This window comes from Anoplophora glabripennis, unplaced genomic scaffold, assembly GCF_000390285.2.
Source record: "Anoplophora glabripennis isolate ALB-LARVAE unplaced genomic scaffold, Agla_2.0 scaffold195, whole genome shotgun sequence".
NCBI classification, from domain to species: domain Eukaryota; kingdom Metazoa; phylum Arthropoda; class Insecta; order Coleoptera; family Cerambycidae; genus Anoplophora; species Anoplophora glabripennis.
The window spans coordinates 584,899-605,308 of NW_019416334.1; the positions used below are offsets into that span (position 1 = coordinate 584,899).

The 20,410-nt window shown below is 30.9% G+C and overlaps 1 protein-coding gene across 1 annotated transcript; it reads right to left on the reverse strand.

Annotated features, from left to right (window-relative positions):
- Positions 1 to 1,932: 1,932 nt before the first annotated feature.
- LOC108904728 (probable G-protein coupled receptor 139) lies at positions 1,933 to 19,783 on the reverse strand. Its single transcript, XM_018707386.1, has 3 exons — positions 19,266 to 19,783; positions 5,196 to 5,885; positions 1,933 to 1,985 (listed from the first exon to the last, which is right to left on the reverse strand). Exons 1-3 carry the CDS (start codon positions 19,781 to 19,783, stop codon positions 1,949 to 1,951), a joined length of 1,245 nt encoding a protein of 414 aa, XP_018562902.1. The 3' UTR covers positions 1,933 to 1,948.
- Between the last annotated feature and the right edge of the window lie 627 nt (positions 19,784 to 20,410).

The window sequence follows — 20,410 nt, forward strand, 5'->3', positions numbered from 1 at the left end:
ATACATTTTTGCATTTTTCTTCATTTAGGCAAATAAAAATTATCTATTATTGTATATGGCTGAAAAGGTAAAAAAAATGCTATTCAACGGGATGGCCAAATACAGGGTGTTATATTTAAAAAAACCTATGTTTATGTAATATCGGAAAAACTGTGCGATTTGTAAAAAATCTGAGTACGCCACTGGCTTCCTAATAAAAAATAGAACAGATAATATGCATACTTTTTTCTTCTAAATTGAATGACAACGGAGATAGAGAGGTTAATGTAAATGGGCCATTTTTCAAAGAAAAACACTATATATCTAAAACTAATCAAGTTAGCCAAGACCTTTTGGTACCAGCGAAGTAAACTCAAAAAAAGAGGACGGGATATCGATATCAGATTTTTTGTATCTATCACCGTTTTGGCTGTACCCTATAAAACTATCGAAAATCAACCACCCTGTATATAGATGATTTTATGTAATTTTTCCTATGATTTTGTAATAAAAATATGTAAATTTTACCTTGTATTTACTGTTTACTACATTGAGTATATTGGAAAATCTAAACAAAATGTAGGAAAATTTTTGTCGAAAATTTTGAAAATATTTTGAAATTTTTTTTCATTGAATTAATATCGAATATTCATTTCTACATATTAAATTATTCAATATTTGAGTGAAACTTGACTATTATAACGTTTGAAGAGTATATTTATTCGCTTGTTTGCCCGATGACTTCAAGGCTCCAGACAAACCAAAACTCGGACGAAAAAAAGTGCAGTGTCTTATTTGTTGGAAAAAACTTCTTCTACAATGTAGTATTTTTTTTCTCAATTTTGATAGTTATTATTAACTTAAAGGGTATTAGGTTATTAATTAAAGAATTTCGAAAATCAAAAAGGTTTTCTTAATTTTTTTTTTTTGGACTTTGAGAAATTTATAGACCAGTGAACTTTTTCTTATATTAATCTGCGTACTTTGAAGAACTTATAAAAAAATCAGCCATATTGCTAATTACTTGTGCTTTTGGTACAAAACTACTTCCAACGGCTGAGCTTTAATATTTTTTATAATTGCAAATAAATCTAAAACTTCGCTGAAGTTAAATTGGGGATTCAAACTTCCTGCAACTTATTGTGAAAACTAGACATTCTAGGAGAATTTTTAATCAAAAAATGTTCCAAATTAATGACTAAATCCACGCCTGCTTTGAAATTAAGATAGTTAATATGCAGAAAGGATTTTTCGTGAAAAAAGAGCTAATATGTAATAAAAAGTTACGCAGAAATTGCATTAATATGGAAATTACAATACTGGTAGGTGCACAAAAAGAATAAAGGATATAACGAGCATTTTTCTTCATACCAAAGAAATTTCTTAGTAACTTAGTAAACTCGTTAACCACGGACAAGTGATAATTACCATTTTTAACAAATTGCGTTGAAAGGAAAGGCATATAATGATTGTATATGCAATGTTGCACGTATTTCTCCAACCACGCTAGACCCCTTTTCGACTTCAACGCGATGTACTAGTAAAAACACATCGCATATTCCTACCGTATAAGGAATAGCACTTCAAACCTCTATATTTTTATATATTACGAACGTATCACTGCTCCATTCCCACCCAAGTGAAAAAATCCTTTGTCCCTGCCGTCACGAAGAGTGTTATTGCCAATGTTATCAGCAAAGCCATCTAGACCTGATTGAATTTTGTTAAGTCAAGTGGAGTTGGTAAATTCTGTAGGACAAAGAAAGAAAATAGCAGTTAGTTGTATTTTTTTGTACTTGGATGACCCCGTAAAAATCGGTATATATTCTTTAACTTATAAGAGTTGTGTTTTTAATATAAAAACAAACTGTGTGTATATCTAAATAGCTTTTCCTCATTTGACATCAGTCATATTTTTCCAATGTTAACTTATTTTTTTAATATTTACAATAACAGTGTTCTAATAATCTTACAAAGTGGTAGTATTCGTTCCATTTGGTAACGTCCTGGAAAATTAACAAAAAGGGTAAATTAAAATAAAAACCTATCAAGCACTGGTGCTACAATTTCAATGCATTTTATCACAACCACATAATTGTGTGAATACTTTGTTATTTGGATGGGAAAATGTGCTGCAACAATTTTAATCCATACTTTAGCATTTTTACAATAACTGCATATAAATTTATAAAAATGCTATGTTTAATTTTCTGGTAAATCGTTAATTGTGTTCGACAAATGCTATTAGGTACAAAATATTCGTTGATTATCTACTTTCATCGAATCTTTCTGAATTGTTTTTTTGTTTTTTTGGTCAAATTTTTCTCGAACTGTGATTACCTTTACCAAAAAAACCATTGACCTGTATCCATAAAAACCAGTAAATATTTTTCATTGCTTTTTTTTATATAGAAATGCTAGATTTCACTACATATCTCAAACAATACTATTTAACATTTATTTTATGGTTATTTGCGTTGTTTAAGCAAATAGTTGTCAAATTCGAAGTCAGTTGAATGCCTGTCTTAAATCAATGAATTAAAATTCTTCTAGTTGGAATGTAAATAGAAGTTGTCTTCAGATTTTAAAGATAACATTTAAATATAAAGATATAATATAAAAAATGAGAATAGAAAATTTGCTAGAATTTTAAATGCAGTTACAGTCGCAGACTCAAAATATACAGGGTGATTCAATCATAACATCATTAATTTTATTGGAAGATAGGGGAAAATGAGTAGAATGAAAAAAAAAATAAAATTCGAATCATTATTTAAACCCCTTTTCCAGCCGCTCCTGATCGCTGACCTACAAAGGTTTATCGAGAGTGAATTTTGACCTACCGTATTCGGTCACTAACCTAGCTTTTATTGCGTTTTTAATAGTGAACAACAAAAAACAGACCTTTTAATCTAGACACGAGAATGATAAAAATATCTTATTACATTTTAAATATTAACAATTATTATTTTTTTGTTAATAAAAAAAATGTATAAGGATAATAATTGTTTTCGAATGTTAGTTTATTTAGTATTGTTTTCATTATATTTATATTTGAATATGAGTTTTTAGTATTATGTTCAGTTAATTATTCAGTTTGTAGTACGTATATTTAGTGACTTATTGCGTTTCAACAAGTAGTATGGTACCTATTTAAAATGCCAGTACGGCTAACAAAAACACTTACCCGTCCACTTTGTTAATAAAGTTAGGTTCCGCTGCACTTTGATTTTGAAAGCTATCGCAAAATTCAAGACGACTAAGGAAATCAGCTGTTTCGCTTCAACATTTGAACGCTTTATAGTCTGTCGGACGGTGTGTTCCCTGTTGCAAAGTAGGGCGCCGAGTTAACTGGAGTTAAGGGTAATTTGCTCTTTTTTTAAAGATCGAGTTATTTTTTTTTCAATTTTCTATATTAGGTCTTTCAAATATGTGGTTAAAATTAATGACATTATAACTTAATCACCCTGTAGATTTTTCTCTGTGAACTGAGATGCCATAAAACTATTTTACCAGTAAAATCCAGATAATCTACAAAAAAGTATGCTGATGCAAAAACTAGACTTTCACTTAGTTACTAGTTATCAGTTCTTTGAGTTTTTGTGTGCACTTTGATGGCTTCAAAACGATTGATAAAGAACCGGAATATAATTATATTGAAGACGAAGAATATGATAATAAAATAGACAAGGACGACATAAGACAAGTTGTAAAATAAAATTATGCATTTGCTTTGAGTTTTTTTTTTTTTTTTTCATTAAGATTGACCTATCTCTGACAATGTCTATGGATGAGAACAGACAGAATAAGATCAAGATATTAGATAAAAGTTGTAATAAAAGTATAAAGTAAAATATACTAATTATGTCGCATAAAGCATAAGTCTCATTCTTATCAAATTCAAAATCATGTCAGTTCTGTGTCAGACTATCTTTTCACTTGTAGTTTCAAGACGTTATTTTGACATCACCATGAGTTTGATGAAACTGGATGTAAATATGTATCATTGATGTGCCTAAGCGCATGTGGTGACGTCATTAACGAGAATCTAACAAAATCAAGGCATAGAAATACAGCAACTTCCTGTCGACCTGTCGTTTTTTTCATAATTGCCACATTTCTACAGCTGTTGTAGCCTTTTCACACCATTCATTTTATTGCGTAAAATAGATTATGCGTCTATTGACTTCAAACAAAATATTTATTTTAACATAATATTTAAGGTTAGGTTTATTTTTATACTCTATATTCTTAAACTGATTTTAAAACGATTAATGTCATTTGTAATGTGGAAATTACACTTTTTGCGTCTTAAGTATCAACTTCAATTATCTGTTTGTATATAAAATACTTTCTGTGTCTCTCAAAACGAAAATCTGTATCTCGTTGTGACGTCATGCTTTATAGGACGAAACTAAACCGACCGACACCGTATTGTATTCACACCACGAATAAAATCATAAATTTATCACGGAAAGGATAGTTATGCCGTTTTTCGTATCGATGAAGTTGTTCCAACAGGTTGATTGACCTAAGTCACATGGTCTAGGATTCTAGATTTTTATCTGTTCTTACAATTTGAAATGAAATTGAAATTAAATGCATTTGATTGGCAAGTCACGTAACTTGGGGTTACTTTCACATCACTCTACTTCTTGGGTCCTTACCCTCCTCCCTGGGCCATCCATCCCCTACCAAAATAATAATAGTCCTGTTTTCCGATTGAATGAAAGATAGGTAGCAAGCAAAACATTACTCGAAAAAAATAAGCTGATAGCTTTTGGGGACATTTTTAAAGTGACTTTTATTAATTATTATTTTACTAATTTACCAAATCAGATTGCCAGATTGTTAAATTTGTTTTATCAAAATGGTTTGAATACACCATATTGATGTTAGAAAGAGTTTAATGAAATCATGAGATTAACCAACCTTCTTTATTAACAGTTCATTGTTTTCCATTTGAAAAAATGAATTGACAGCTTTGCGGCTATTCTCACAGTATCTGGGACTGATAAACGTTTATGTATAGCATAAGTGTTTTCCTTCAAATGTTCAAATATTTACTAGTACTTACATGTGGCATGTGGCCCTTTATGGTTATTGACTTATTTGCTATTAAAATGGCGAAATATCTGGATCATACATATTATTTTCCAGCAGATTTTCCCAGTTCCAATCAGTGCAACCACATCAACTACAAAACTCATACGTACGTAGTGTGAATTTCTGACGGAGGAGCATTGGCCCACTTGGCCAGGATTTTGTGCTTAAATAATTGACCGAAGGTAGCTCTGAACATCCTGTTCATGCAGCAGTACAGAATAAAGTTGATGGAACCATTCAGCAACGCCATTATATCCATAATTTCCCCATACTGCTGATAGCATACCAGGAAGAGGTCCTTACCCTTGAGGCCTATGAAGAAGGCGAAAATACCTTGAGGGAACTCCGTGAGGAGGAAGAGCAGGAGCACTGCGATCAGCATCTTAGTCGTTCTGTCCGCCCGTCTTTCAGCTTTGGACACCTTCCTCTTTGCGTCTTTACCGTTGGTCGTCAGCGGGTAGGAGTCGTATCCGCGGAGCACCTGCTTCCTTTTTTTAGCTTTGAAGAGGGTTCTTATCAACCAACAGCTGATTATAGTGAGGATAATGCACGGTAGCAGCTTGATGAAGACGGCGAACATCCAAAAGTTTATTTTCAGTAGAGTTTTGTCCCTCTTGACGTTCTCTCTGAGAGTGGTGTGGTAGAGGGTGTAGTTCTGACCGTTCTCTGTTATCTCCGTCGTGGTTATCTCGAACATGCTGTAGCTGGGGAAGCAGAGGAGGATGGGGAGTATGTAGCAGACGGTTATGGCGAAGGTGCAGCGACGGTCCGAGCAAAGGATGTGGTTCTTCTCTGGGTATCTGAAAAAATTAAAATGTAGTTTCACAAATGTACAGGAGAATTTAGAAATATTTAAAGGAATTCAAGAAGAAAAAGGTAATTTTTCATTTTATATACAGGACAGAAAATCCAGGAAAGTAATTAGTGTCTAAAATTGAGGTAATTTGGTTAATAAATAAATAAAATCAAAGCATCGACAAATAACTACAATATAAACTGACAAGTTTTTACAGTTTTTATCACATTTGTTAGCCTTTCCCGGGGATTGTCACGTCCATTTCCTTTTCAAGTATAAAAAACTTTTGTTGAAAAAGTAACTAAACGGAAAGTAGTTCCTAAAATACGCGCGCAAAGCTTTGTCGTTAACACAATACCGGAAAACGCCTTTAATGAATTTTCTATTATTAGAGCTTTATCTTATCACATCTCAGAAAGTAAATTGATGTAAAAGGAAGTTGAACAACATTTTGGTCATTAGCAAAAATATTGATAAAGAGTAAATTAAACATTCATTGCTAAATATAGAAAATAAATTAAGAAAGATAAATAAACGGCCAGCAGAAGAGGCTTCTAACGATTTCGTGTTCCTTCTGCTTGTCCTTGTCATTAATTATATCGATTTAGTTCGACTTGAGGAAACGCTGTTCCTTTCATCAAAGGTGAACTCCTGTGACAGTTATTGACAATTTATTCAGCCATAAATCTACGTAGATGGCAATTATGAAAGAAAAATTTAGCGATCGTCGGTTGTTAAATTGTTTAGGCTACCCTTTTTGTAAGATCGCAGTTTAATGAAACAAGTAAACGACGCGAAACAAGTTAATTTAGATTGATGAAAGAAAATGTAAGTGTAAAAAATTACGTTTTTAATCATCAGTGATCAAAAGAAATGATCCAATAAATATAGCAATCCACCATATTGAGCAAAAAAGCTGTAATCTTTGTAACTATGATTAAAAAAAATATATCTGAAACATAGCAAAAGAAGATTGATTCAGATTTCTAAAATCTACCTTCCGCGGAAAAAAACTTTTTCATCTCAAGGTTTCAAAACTAGAATCTTCAAGCTTCAAAATGTTTCATTTTTTTTCACGAACGTTAAAAAATTTGGAAATTTTTCTGCGCCTTTAATTTTTTTGCTGAGTGTTTGTTTTTTATAATCAACAAAACTACCATTGTGTAAATTTTTAATATATTTCTTTCTGCGTGGTAGATTTAAAATTGCTATAAATAATTACGAATTGTGGATAATATAGTACATATTTTCCACTCATAAATGTAGTCCAAGCATTATAGAGAAATGCTTACAGAAATTATTACCTGGACAAAAAAAATATGACCGTATAGAAAATTAAATTTTAAATTGAGTTTCTTGTTCTTTAAACTCGATCCAAAATGGCGAANTCATCAAAGGTGAACTCCTGTGACAGTTATTGACAATTTATTCAGCCATAAATCTACGTAGATGGCAATTATGAAAGAAAAATTTAGCGATCGTCGGTTGTTAAATTGTTTAGGCTACCCTTTTTGTAAGATCGCAGTTTAATGAAACAAGTAAACAACGCGAAACAAGTTCATTTTGATTGATGAAAGAAAATGTTTACGTGTAAAAAATTACATTTTTAATCAACAGTAATCAAAAGAAATGGTCCAATAAATACATATAGCTGTAATCTTTGTAACTGCGAATTCAAATTTCGCCTATGTTTTGAATATCCACATAATTTTTCAAGAGAAGCCCGTATGGCGCAGTTCCCGCCGTAAAATAGGAGTATATAAGACAGAGCAGTCCCGCTAAAATAAGTATAGTTCGCAAACAATTTTTAACGATCTTTCAAATATTTCTCGCTAAATTTCACCGATGTTTTGAAAAATTTCACTAACGTTTCGAAGATTTCTAGCCAAGAGTTTTCCGTTTCCACGAAACTAAAATCATTTCAAACCTTCAACCCTTCAGAGACGTAAGTAATCCCCGAGGACACAATTTTTTCGGTTTCAAAATTTCTGAAATCAAACCGGACACTACACCAGGCCGCCTAGCAGAATCCGGAAAAAAACTCAATTTTGAAAAAGAAAATAAAAGTTTTTTAAATGTCTTAAAAATTTTTTGCGTCCTCTTTTTTACAATTTTATCTCGATTTTTCAATTGAGAAAATTTGTTTTTTCTATTAAAATAAAAGTTGAATTATTTGCTTTTTCAAAATTTAAATTTTTTCTTTTTTTTGTGAGAATTGTGAGAAAAATAACGCAAAAAAATGTAACGTAATCATTAATTGATGTTTAAGGAGTAATAAATCTGCTTCTTTAATCTATATCTATACTAATATTATAAAGAGGAAAGATTTGTATTTTTGTATGTATGTATGTTTGTTACGAATAAACTCAAAAACTACTGGACGGATTTCGATAATTCTTTCACCATTAGAATGCTACATTATCCCTGAGTAACATAGGCTATATTTTTTATATCCCAAAATGTTTAAAATAAATGTCCACCCGTGCGAAGCTGGGACGGGCCGCTAGTTTTTTTATAAAACGACGATTCATGATACGAAAACGGTTCGACCGATCGATTTCAAAATTTACAGGCCTCGTGGGCCATTTATTGAGATAAAAAAAACCTACAAACATTGGTACTTTTCCGCAAGATTTGCGAAGTAGTCGTTGATTTTCCAAAACAGAAGTAAAATCTTTTTTTTTACAGTTTTTCAAATTAATGCTGAGTATAAAAAAATATATCTGAAACATAGCAAAAGGCCCTTGAAGAAGATTGATTCAGATTTCTAAAACCCACCTTCAGCGGTAAAAAACTTTTTCATCTCAAAACTAGAATTTTCAAGCTTCAAAATGTTTCCTTTTTTTTCTCGATTGTTTACGAAGCTACAGCCTATCAAAAATTTCTAAAAAAAATTGTAAATTTTTCTTTTTTAATTTTTTTAGCGAGTATTTGTTTTTTACAATCAACAATACTACCATTGTGTAGAATTTTTAATATATTTCTTTCTGCGTGGTAGATTTAAAATTGCTATAAATAATTACGAATTGTGGATAATATAGTATATATTGTTATGATTAGTATATGTGTGTGATTTGTTTGTATAATTAATATTCTATGATCTTGCTGCGTATATGTGTATGCTGCTGTGTTGGTATGCTGTCATTTACTTGTTGTCAATTATACCCTGGCTAGCTTTAGACACTTCCCAGTAATGAGTTCTAGTGAGGTTAAAACTTTGTAAAAAAACAAACAATACACCACACTAAACAAAAGATATTATTCAAAAATTTAATTTATTTATTAATTTATTTTTTTTTGTCAACAATAAATTATAATCGTGAAATATCAGGCACAATTTCGGAATATTTGGAATTATCTTATTATGATAGCAATTTTATAACACCTTGTGAACTTTTCATAAAGTGATATTCAAATTGACTCGTTATTGTGTACTGTTGGTTGCCTATACGTAAGGCGATAAAACTGATCTTGAAATTTCTTTCCCAATGTGTTACTTTGCCTACTTTTATACTTAAATATCTATATAAATTTTATTATGGCCACTTTTTCTTATTATTGGCATAGTGCAGTTAAAGTTATCTACTATTTGTATTAATTCAAATTTATTTTCAGGAATTTTATTATTATACCTATAGGTTTTTTATGACTTTTGAGATTGTATTTATTAATCTCTTTTGCTTTCGTATTTCTATGTGCACAAAGTTACCTCTACGTATATCTCGTCGATTTTTATTTTTGAACTGCTTGCCCTCTCATACTCGGTCTGGATATCGTCCTGGAACCCTCGTTTTCATGAATTTACTAGATAGCTGGAACCTGCTGCTCACTTTGATGCGTCTGGAATATCGTCTTTGGTGTGTCTGGAATGTCGTCCTGGAATACTCGTTTTTCCTGAATTTACTGGATAGCTGCAATCTGCTGCTTACTTTGGTGAATATCCGGAATATCGTCCTGGTCTGTCATGGATATCGTATTGGAGTCCTTTGAAGAGACTGGACTTTTGAATCCTTTTGGCTCAACATTAATTTTTCTTTGTACTGGAATACTAACTTTGATTGTCTTAACTATATTTCACTGTGATTATTACTATTTATATGGGTTTTTCCCACTTTATTCTTTTCAACTACTTCTCTCTGACAAATTTTTCGTAACTAGTCAATAATCTTCTTTTTTATTTAACCTACTCTTGATTTTTTATCCCTTGTTAAGGTCTATTCACATATATGCCTGTTCTTTTAAATTCCGTTTTCTTTTTCCACTGCACTTCACTTCACTTTTATAATTTACAATTTTACAATCCCATTCCAGTTTATTTTAACTTATATTTCAAAATATTCCTTAATTCTATATTTTTATTTGAATTTCATATGTAATATTTTCTGACTTGTGAACTCAACTTTATTTTTGACATTTCACTGACATAATCCTATTGATATATAAAATTTTACTTTGGACTTTAATATTTCTTTGTACCTATCTTACTTACTCATAATACTACTATTAAATAAAACTATGATATATCAGCTTTCGTTTGCTGTATGTCCCTTGCTGTTACTAATTAATTTTGATTATAGTTTTCCGATAATATCTGGGCATGTACGCTATTCGACTAAAATGATAATGTTTTCTATACTTAAATCTTTGAAATTTATATTCTGCTCTAATAATACGACTCTCCGATTATATTTCAACATACCCTATTTAATACTAACAATTTTTCTTTTTACTCAATTTTTTTTTTAAAGTTTTATAATAATTATTTCAACCTTTTCTCTTCACCGTGTCTTAGTAAAGCAAAATTTTAATTTAAAACTTATAAATTGCTATCAATAATTTTATTTCATCTCAATATTTTCCCTTAATTTACTTCAAAATCAATCGTAAATGAGATGACATGGTGCAAGAATTTTCAGCATAAAGTAGTAAAAATCCAAAACTTTGTGCGAGGATCCTCTATAATTTAAAATAATGTAACACCTTGTTCCGTCAGATGCAAAAGCTGAAGATATATCAATATTTTGACATTTTTATGTAAAATTTCTCTCGAGGAATATTTGAATAACTTGGTAGCAAATTATGTAGAGGGACATAATTTCCATAAAGTTGCCGTAAATCCATTTACAGGTCTGAAAATCACAATAGTTTAGAAAGTTATAATAGGCGAGTTTCGCCGAGGGGTTTGGGGGTACGTGAGAAGCATACAGTCCCATTTCATTTGCTATCTATAGAATTATTAATTCCATATTAATTTTGAATTATAAAATTTAATGAACTTTATTAATTTCACAGTGCAAAATTTACGCAAGTTAGATAAAGTTACTTTTATTATGTGTTTTGAATTGAACCAATGAAGATAATTTATCAACTGAAAAGGGTGTAGAATTCTGTATTGCAGTGAAACATATTTGAGATAACATTATTACAAAAATTGACGTAAAAAATAAAAATCCAAATTTTTCCAGACACGTTTTAGATTACTCATTTTTTAATATTGTATACGATTAATTCAAATGAATTTCATCTAACTATTATTAATAGTAACCTAGGTGACAGTCCCTTGGGATATGCCATTTTGGTTAACGAAATAATGATTCATCCATTTCATTTCGGTACCAGATGGGGTACGATACAAGTGGATATGCGTGTATTATATATATTACGTGAGTTTTGCACATTATTTTGAAATATTGCTGCTCGCCGCTGAACCAGACAAAAAACATACAGCATGAACATTGCTCTCGGAATAGATGTAGTCCCTTTCCTGCAATTATTTTTTGTTACTACTCCAGTAACGAAATTTTGGGGATACTTAATTTTTAAATAGAAACAATACAATCATTAGTTATTATGTTCATATGGAACTCATCAATACTATAAATAATTTATCATGCAGTATTATATTAAGAACTAATAAGACCATTAATAACATTATATCAATTTAACTTTTAGTTTTTTAGAACAACACCAGGTAAAAATAATTGGATAGGATTTGGGTAGAAGTCCTACAGTATGACCAACAAGTTCTCCATATTTGAACTCAACGGATGCTTATTTGGTATGTCCAGTGTATCAAAAAAAGTTGATGCCCAATAAAGGAATTGCAGTCTGAAGAAAGTTTTTGTGATACCTATATTGTCATGAAGCGGAACTGGAATTAGATATCGATGTAAGCATACAAAATATGTGAAAAGTTGAGAGTCTCAAATAAAGCTAATTTTGTTTTTCTTTAAAAACTTGCGATGTACAGGGTGATTCAAAATTCAGTACAAAGAATTTAGGGGCATATTTTTGAGTTTTAGTTGTAGGAAAAAGATGTAAAGAGCTAATATTCGAGATCATTGCGTTACTGATTAGATGGTGAAAATAAATTTTAAAATTTGTCACGGTAAATAGTTAATAAAATTTGAAAATATTGTTTGCAAAATAAAAAACTTTAACGCCTGTATAGCAAAAATTAAGCATTTGTAAACCCAAGTTTATAGGAAAAAAAAGTCTTATTTTGACCTCAAAAATACGCCACTAAATTCTTTGAATTGAATTTTGAATCACCCTGTACGTCTTCATTTCCTGATTTAATGATCTATCACGATGTTATTCTCAATGGTCTTTAAACTATAGTTATACCGTAAAAAAGATATTAAATTTTCTCTCAAAATCAACATAATTTTTTTGTTAAAACAAGCCTACACCCAATNTTTCCGCAGCTCCTTTAATTGTTTGTTATTGTTATCACGATTATTCTTTAAAATAAAGTTATATAGTCATTAACGTTATTGAAACTGACAGCTGCTATACAGATCGTTGAGAAATGAGGTTAAGTTAAGCTTAATTCATAGTTTTCGATATACAAGATGTTAAAGTTTTTTATTTATTTTTTATTAAACGCACTAGTACGAAACGTCAATGTACAGGGTAGTAAAAAAGTTAGGGCCAATTTAATTCAAGCACGCCCTTATAAGTGGCGCCCTCTAAAAGTAGCGTTATTAGCAATAACATATTTAAATTTAGAATCCTAAAAAAAAACGTACACCAAGTGACCAAATTTTATGCTAAAATTCAAATCTGGAAATAATTCCTAAAAAATCGAAGAAAATAAAAAACTTTAACGCCCTGTATAGCAAAAATTAAGCACTTGTGAACCCAAGTTTATAGGAAAAAAAGTCTTATTTTGACCTCAACAATACGCCACTAAATTCTTTGAACTGAATTTTGAATCACCCTGTATGTCTTCATTTCCTGATTTAATGATCTACTACGATGTTATTCTCAATGGTCTTTAAACTATAGTTATACCGTAAAAAAAATATTAAATTTTCTCTCAAAATCAACATAATTTTTTTGTTAAAACAAGCCTACACCCAATGGTGTTGAAATCAGTAATGTTCACTAAACTATTTGTCAGCTAAATAAATCTTATATTGATAATAATATGTAATATTTTTGCAAGCTGATTAAAGTTAATATTCTAATTTCAAATTACGATTTATCATGGATTCAAGACAAATAAATCCAATTTTTTTCTTCTTCTTTTTCTTTATTTATTAAATATTTTGCCAGCTGTGACAAAAATTAAAAAAAATTAACTTTAGACGGACTTTCTGCGGATTTTCAAAGTTCAAAAAATTGTATTTATACAATTACAAGACAGATTGATTTTCGAAAAAATGTCATCAACTTTCTGAAGTGCGCAATAGTGTTGTGCTTTTTGTGTTTTATATCTGTCTGCTTTTTTCATGTGAGATTTTCGATTAAGCAAAACTTTTCATAAAAAATAATTAGATGAATAAATTTTGTTCACAGGTAGCAAAATACACAGTAAATAAAAAAAATAAGAAAACTGTGCCCCAAATAAGTAACTTCAGACTTAACCAACCTTGTTAGTAATATTATTTATTTTATTGCTAATGCTACATATTTTTTGACAGGTTGATGTGATTGATACAAACAAAAGCCTTTTACAAGTTGACTGACAGCTAAATTATCAAACTTTGATTATGTCGATAAATCAAAAAATCAATCAATCACTGGGAGTTTAGTATCATGGTTATTTCATCGACCGAATATGTTGCTATTTGTGGAGTACCTCAGGGCTCAATTCCTAGTCCGCTACTATTTAATAAGTTTATTAATGATATTTATGAACATATTCTAACTAATGTTCTGTTATATTCAGATGATTTTCAACTGTTCACCTCAATTACATAAGTTGAAGACTAGTATTGCAAAAAAATAAAACAAATATTTGCATAATTTAATTACTTTTTCTTATTTTTTTAAGACCTATCGCCAAAAGTCATTTTTATTTCGAACTCTCTTTAACAAAGACCTAAAAATTGTAACAGTAGCAATAAATGACACAAACTTATATGACCACCAGTACCAGTACGATCTTAACTGATGAAGGTACCCTAGTTTTACTTTTGAGACACCTAGTATATTCCTCATTTCCATATCAATAAACCCTTACGTAGTAAACTGCCTATCAGCGCGTGTTATATCCTGTGTATCAGCCCCAAGAGACACAGCGGATATTGGAGATAACAAATTTGGAGTTTATTTCATTTTTATGCAACCTTTTCGCCGTTAAAATGTCCATTTAGCTCGAGCGGAGTCGTAAAAATTAATGCGGTGCTCTTATTTCTGTTTGCCGCTCGTCTTATATTTACTGCAACACATCGTCGGTAATTTATTTTTATTTATTGACCTATTTCTCGCCGGTTGAATGGAGTTGTGTATTTTTATGTTCTTTTTGGGATTAAAACAAAAATTGACGTAACTAACTTGCACTCATAAAATTAAGGATTTTCGAACAAATGAAACTTATTCATTTGGGCCGGAAAAATCCTTTATTTTCTCGACCAGAAGAGAAATTTATATAATTAAGTGTGAAAACGCACTATACATAGTGTTATTAATATAAATTTGTATATTGTATTACAATTAATGAAATTAAATTAATAACAAATACCTCTCATTAAAAATGAAATCATGTTTGTTTTGTTACGGAAAATGCAGTGTTCGTGTTTGTCTAAATGTTATGAAAAGTATGGTAGCTGTTTTTGATCAGCTCATTATCGCGGCATATTTTTATTTGGTCTGAAATACAATGCTGATACAGAATATATTAGTTTACTGTTATAGATAAATATATGTAATCTATATATAAAATATCATCGTTGCGTTGGTTAAGTTGAAATATATCTGTTAATATTTTTGTATCTAAATACCCGCTAGCTATTTTGCTTGAATTGATTATTTATTATTATTTCAAAAAATAAGTAATACAAAATGCAACAGGGAAATAACTAACTAAATAAAGATTTCCATGCTTCAACGTGTCTCTGAAATAAAAAAATAAGCCCTGATAGGTACATTTTTAAAATTTAGCTTCTTCAACATACCTATTACAAGAAAAAAATAGGAACATCAGTGAAAATAACAATTTGAGATTTTCTATAAAATGGCGAAGGCGCAGATGTTACGCCTACTTTGATATGGTTTTGAATAAATTATCAAATTGTAAAAGAAAATAATACATTAATATCGTCGTATAAACATAATTGTATAAATTTGAAACTATACATTTTGACATGCGCTTTTATACTTCACTGGGAATAATTATGTTTGAATTTTTAATAGGAAAGAAAATATATAACTAACTAAATACAACTTGATGTAAAGCCTTGAAATTGTTATATAGAAATTTCAAATGGGAGTTATTGTAGTGCTGAAAAACCGTAAAATACCACCAAAATATTAGTTAAAAATAACGTGTATCAGCAGGATATTTCAATGTCTAGTCAACTGAAGCTTAATGTGTCAATAAACGTTACTTTGACGTTCATGTTCTCATTCAGTTCTAGCAGATTAAATACGATATTTTTAGCAAAAAATTTGTTTGTAAAGTTTCCAGTCTACAGCCGTTTACGTGAACGTTTATTTTTTTGTTAGTACTTAGTGATTCAACTCATTTTCGTATGTTTACTTTGGAAAAAAGAGTCCTGCCAAATTTGACTACATTCTTAGATCTTGCATTGCTGAAAATGTATAATGATGAGTTTTTTTTTTGTTTTCCGATAGAAACTTCTTCTAGAAAACTTCTAGAAAAGAATTTCAATTAATTGGGAAATATTGATAAATTAATACTATTAAGAAATAACTAACTGAATGAGCTATTTAACAAAAATAATGCCAATCCGAATAACAGAATAAATAAAAAGTATATAAAATATTTAGACATTTGTCTTTGAATATTTTCTGCGACATGTCCGCCAGAACGACATATTTTAGACTAAATGTTTATTGATTCTCTGTAAGGTTAAACAACTTTTGCACGGGCTGCCACTTCGTCGGTTCAAAGTTCACAGCGTTTCGAGAGGCACTTCTTCTTAAGAGGAAACTCTGAAACTCACTTTGTGCAGGGTATTTTCTGACAATAAATGGTGTAAAATGTATAAGTGTTTGCATAAATTAAATATATAACGTTTGATTATATAAAAAGGTTTAAGAATTTGACTAATTTAATTTAATTTAATTTAATTTAATTTAATAGTCTTGAGACATGTACTTAAATACTTTTTACACTCATAACCTTGCGTCGGTGCTACATTTTATGTAGACGAGGCTGCAGCCAAAAGTTATATTAGTTTAATACTATTTCTATAAATTATTTGTTTTCCCTGAATTTTTGTATTTTCTCAATGATGTAGAATTTTAATCTATGATAGATTAGTTTAAACAGATATTGAATGTATTTTTATATCGGGCAAACTTTAGATGCTCTAAAAATAAACACACTTCTTTCATAGGCAGTTCTTAGATAGTCTCAGATGTCTGTTTTAACTTGATGTACAGGGTGATTCACTATATTTTGACCCCCCCTTTAACTTTTTTGTTTTAAGAATTATAAAAAAATGTTAAATATAAAAGCTGCACGATTTCTTATGAATTTTTAAAAAATGATAGTAGAAAAACAAATGAAGTCCAAACAAAATGGCCGCGGATGTTAACTTTGTTAAGTTAAATGGAACACCCTGTATATTTTTACATACTTGGATAGAACGTTCCCTGTAGAGCATAGCCATATAGGGTTTGTTGGGTCCATCTCTAACTAACAATAAGCAAGATACTTTTAAAAAACGAAAAGAAGGTTTTTTATTAAGAAAATAATACATCTTGTAATTGTTAGACATCTTTGAGGCATTACTGCCTTTTCTTCAATTACGTAAGGATTTTCAGATTTAGTTATAATATACTTCGACAGATCGGACATTGATACGGTCCAAAATGCGTATAGGTAATGTAACGAAATCTCACTAATTAGGCCTTGAGAGGTCTAATTACTCATGGACATTATATGGTAGGTCGTGACAGTGACAGTTGGTAATGTCTTGACAACATTGTTATTGATTGACAGTATGTATTATTATTTAATTAAAATAGGTTACATTTTATCTTAAAGCAAAAAAGAAAGTGCATTATTTTCATACGATTTACTGTAAACCCAAATTTTTAGAAAAAATTTCTATATTACCAAATCCGAAGTCCGTTTAACCTTAATACCCCAAAATTTTGAGTAATTGGCAAAAGATACTGAAAAATCGCCCAAAATCACCTAGTGAGCGCAAAAAAATTCGAAAAAATTTGTTCTTGTAGGGTTCTCACGTATTTTGATGTACTGTATCCAAGTTCCTTAAGCTGAATTCCCCTCCCACCCCAGATTTTGCAAAGATAAAAGCGAAAAATCATCAAAAATAGCAAAAAATCGTAAAAAATCACGTTAGTGTGCGCAAAAAAATATTTTTCTGACCTTGAACCACGCGTCCTAGGGAATCGTTTCAATCGCATGCAAGATAATGCTCGTCTTCATACCGCAAAACGTACGAAAAATTTTCTTCACGCCAACAACGTGGTAACTCTCAACCAGCCACCTATAAGTCACGACTTGAACCTCATCGCGCATGTTTAGGACATGCTCGGGCGTCGATGGCGACGAAACTATCCGCAATTATAAAATCACCATTAATTGACCCAGGCTCTTTTACAAACTTAGCAAGGAATTACGCAACGATACATCTGGCGATGCATTCATATGCGAGACTACTTAATAGTCCAATTAACTAAGCCTTTAAATCGAAATTTTGCCAACTTGGCTGAATTTTTGATATGAGTTAGTTTAAGGTATATTATAACAATAAGTGAGAGTAATTTTTTGTTCAACCCCCGGCCAAGGGTGGAAAAAGATAAAACAAAGGGCTTTTTCAAGATAACTCAAAAAGGGTAAGAGCTAGAAAAAAAAGTTTTTCATGAAAGTTGTAAAGCAGACAATTCTACATAAAAATGGTCTCTTAGCTTTTTCTTGTACTATTAAAATTAACAGAGTTAGGGAGGCTAGAAGTTAAGGGAAGATTTCAGAAATTTAATTTTGTTAAATCATTAAAATTAACGATTAAAAATTTGATTTTTTGTTATAACTTTCTTATTAAAAATTAAAAAATATATCTATTTCTCTGAAAAGAAAAGTTACATATTTTAGAGCAGATTGAAAAAAAAAATTACAAAATTCAATCATTTTTCTGTTTGTTATGATTTTTTTTAAATTTCTGAAATCTTCCCTTAACTTCTAGCCTCCCTAACTCTGTTAATTGTAATAGTACAAGAAAAAGTTAAGAGGCCATTTTTATGTAGAATTGTCTGCTTTACAACTTTCATGAAAAACTTTTTTTTCTAGCTCTTACCCTTTTTGAGTTATCTTGAAAAAGCCCTTTGTTTTATCTTTTTCCACCCTTGGCCGGGGGTTGAACAAAAAATTACTCTCACTTATTGTTATAATATACCTTAAACTAACTCATATCAAAAATTCAGCCAAGTTGACAAAATTTCGATTTAAAGGCTTAGTTAATTGGACTATTAAAATCGGTGATCACGAACAGGGGCGGCAATAAGCGATATTAAATTGTGATCTGCAACGTCAAATCAACCAAATTTTTTTGACGTTTGTGAAGCTTGTGGATATGTTGAAAAAAATTTGTAAAAATAATTATTGAAAAAAATTTTATTTTCATTATTTTAAGAATAATAAACGTTTTTTGATGAAGCAAATATGGATTACTGTTAAAAAAAAACATTTTTAACTTAAAAAATGTATAAAATGTATAAAAAGTGAAAAATTACTTGTAACTGATTTTCAGCAAAAACGACAAATTTTTGAATTTGAAATTTTTGAAATTATCAGGGTTACTTTAGGACACTTTGAGGTTGAAAAGTTACAATCAATATCCTTTTTTTCAATGAAACTTGTTTTCTTACGAGTCTTTTTTGTTTACACATTTGCATTCGTCAAAAAACGTACTTTTTCCCTTTTTACTTTACCACAACTTACCCAATAGCCAGGTACCTCCACACCGCCAAGGTCAGCGTTAAACAGACAGAAATAGTATGCAAGATCTGCGTCACGTGGGTGTGCATCAGCATAAACACAGCCCCGTAGTAGGGGAAGTCCCTCTTGCCCAGCAACTCCAAGTGGTAGTAATACGCGAAGGGAATGTACTCGATCATCAGCAACATATCGGCAACCGCCAAGGCGGTCAGGATCCTGTTTATGGGGGCACTGACCATGTCCTTTCTGGTCAACACCACAATGTTCAGTATGTTAGCGACGGTACCGAACACGCACACGGAAATTGAGAGGTAGGGGTGGTAGTACTCGGCGTAGGTGGCCACCAGGTTTTCCAGATTGGCGCCCCCGCAGCTGGACTCGGAGGGGGCGTCGGCCTCGTCGGTGATGTTGTTGTAGTCCATGATCCTCTTGATCTCGGCGTCGGAGACGTTGAATGTGGCGTTCCGGAGGAGTTTGCGTACGTACAATTTGAATGCTGTCGCGTTGTTGATCGTGATCATTTTACTCGGCGCCTTGACGCGTCGACAGTTGGTGGATGTGCTTGCGGTGCATTTTCTCACTTTGCGGGGATGCTCAAGAGGAAATGCTGAAATAGAAAGGAAGAGTTTCAGATACTGTCTGAAATTATTCATTCGTAATGTAATTCAAGTCTTCAATTTAATTAGGTATTTGAAAATACTGGAATAAAACATATTAAAATAATATAAAAAATAAATCCCTAAATTTTTGGATTCTTCAGAAAATTCTAGACATATTTCATGTACACTCGACGCAAGATAAAGGTTTCGAACCTAAAAGGCATACTACTTTTAAAGGGGCGAGCCGGTGGTCTATTAATAGGAATTTTGGGAGGCATCAATAATTAGGGGCGTGTCATATTTTTTTTGTGTAGGCACGTGTGTAACGACAAACAACAAAAAATTGCAGGCCTGAAGTATATGCATTATAAAAAGAGAAGAGTATACAGGTTTTGAAATTATTTTGTCTTGCCACATTATTTTTCTTGTCCCTGAGAAAATTAATATTTTGAAATAAGAATTTGTGTCATATTCTGCAGAAAGTAGGTAGGTACGTCATGAAGGCAGCAAAATAAAAAAATATTGTAAACTACAGTTTTATTATAACTT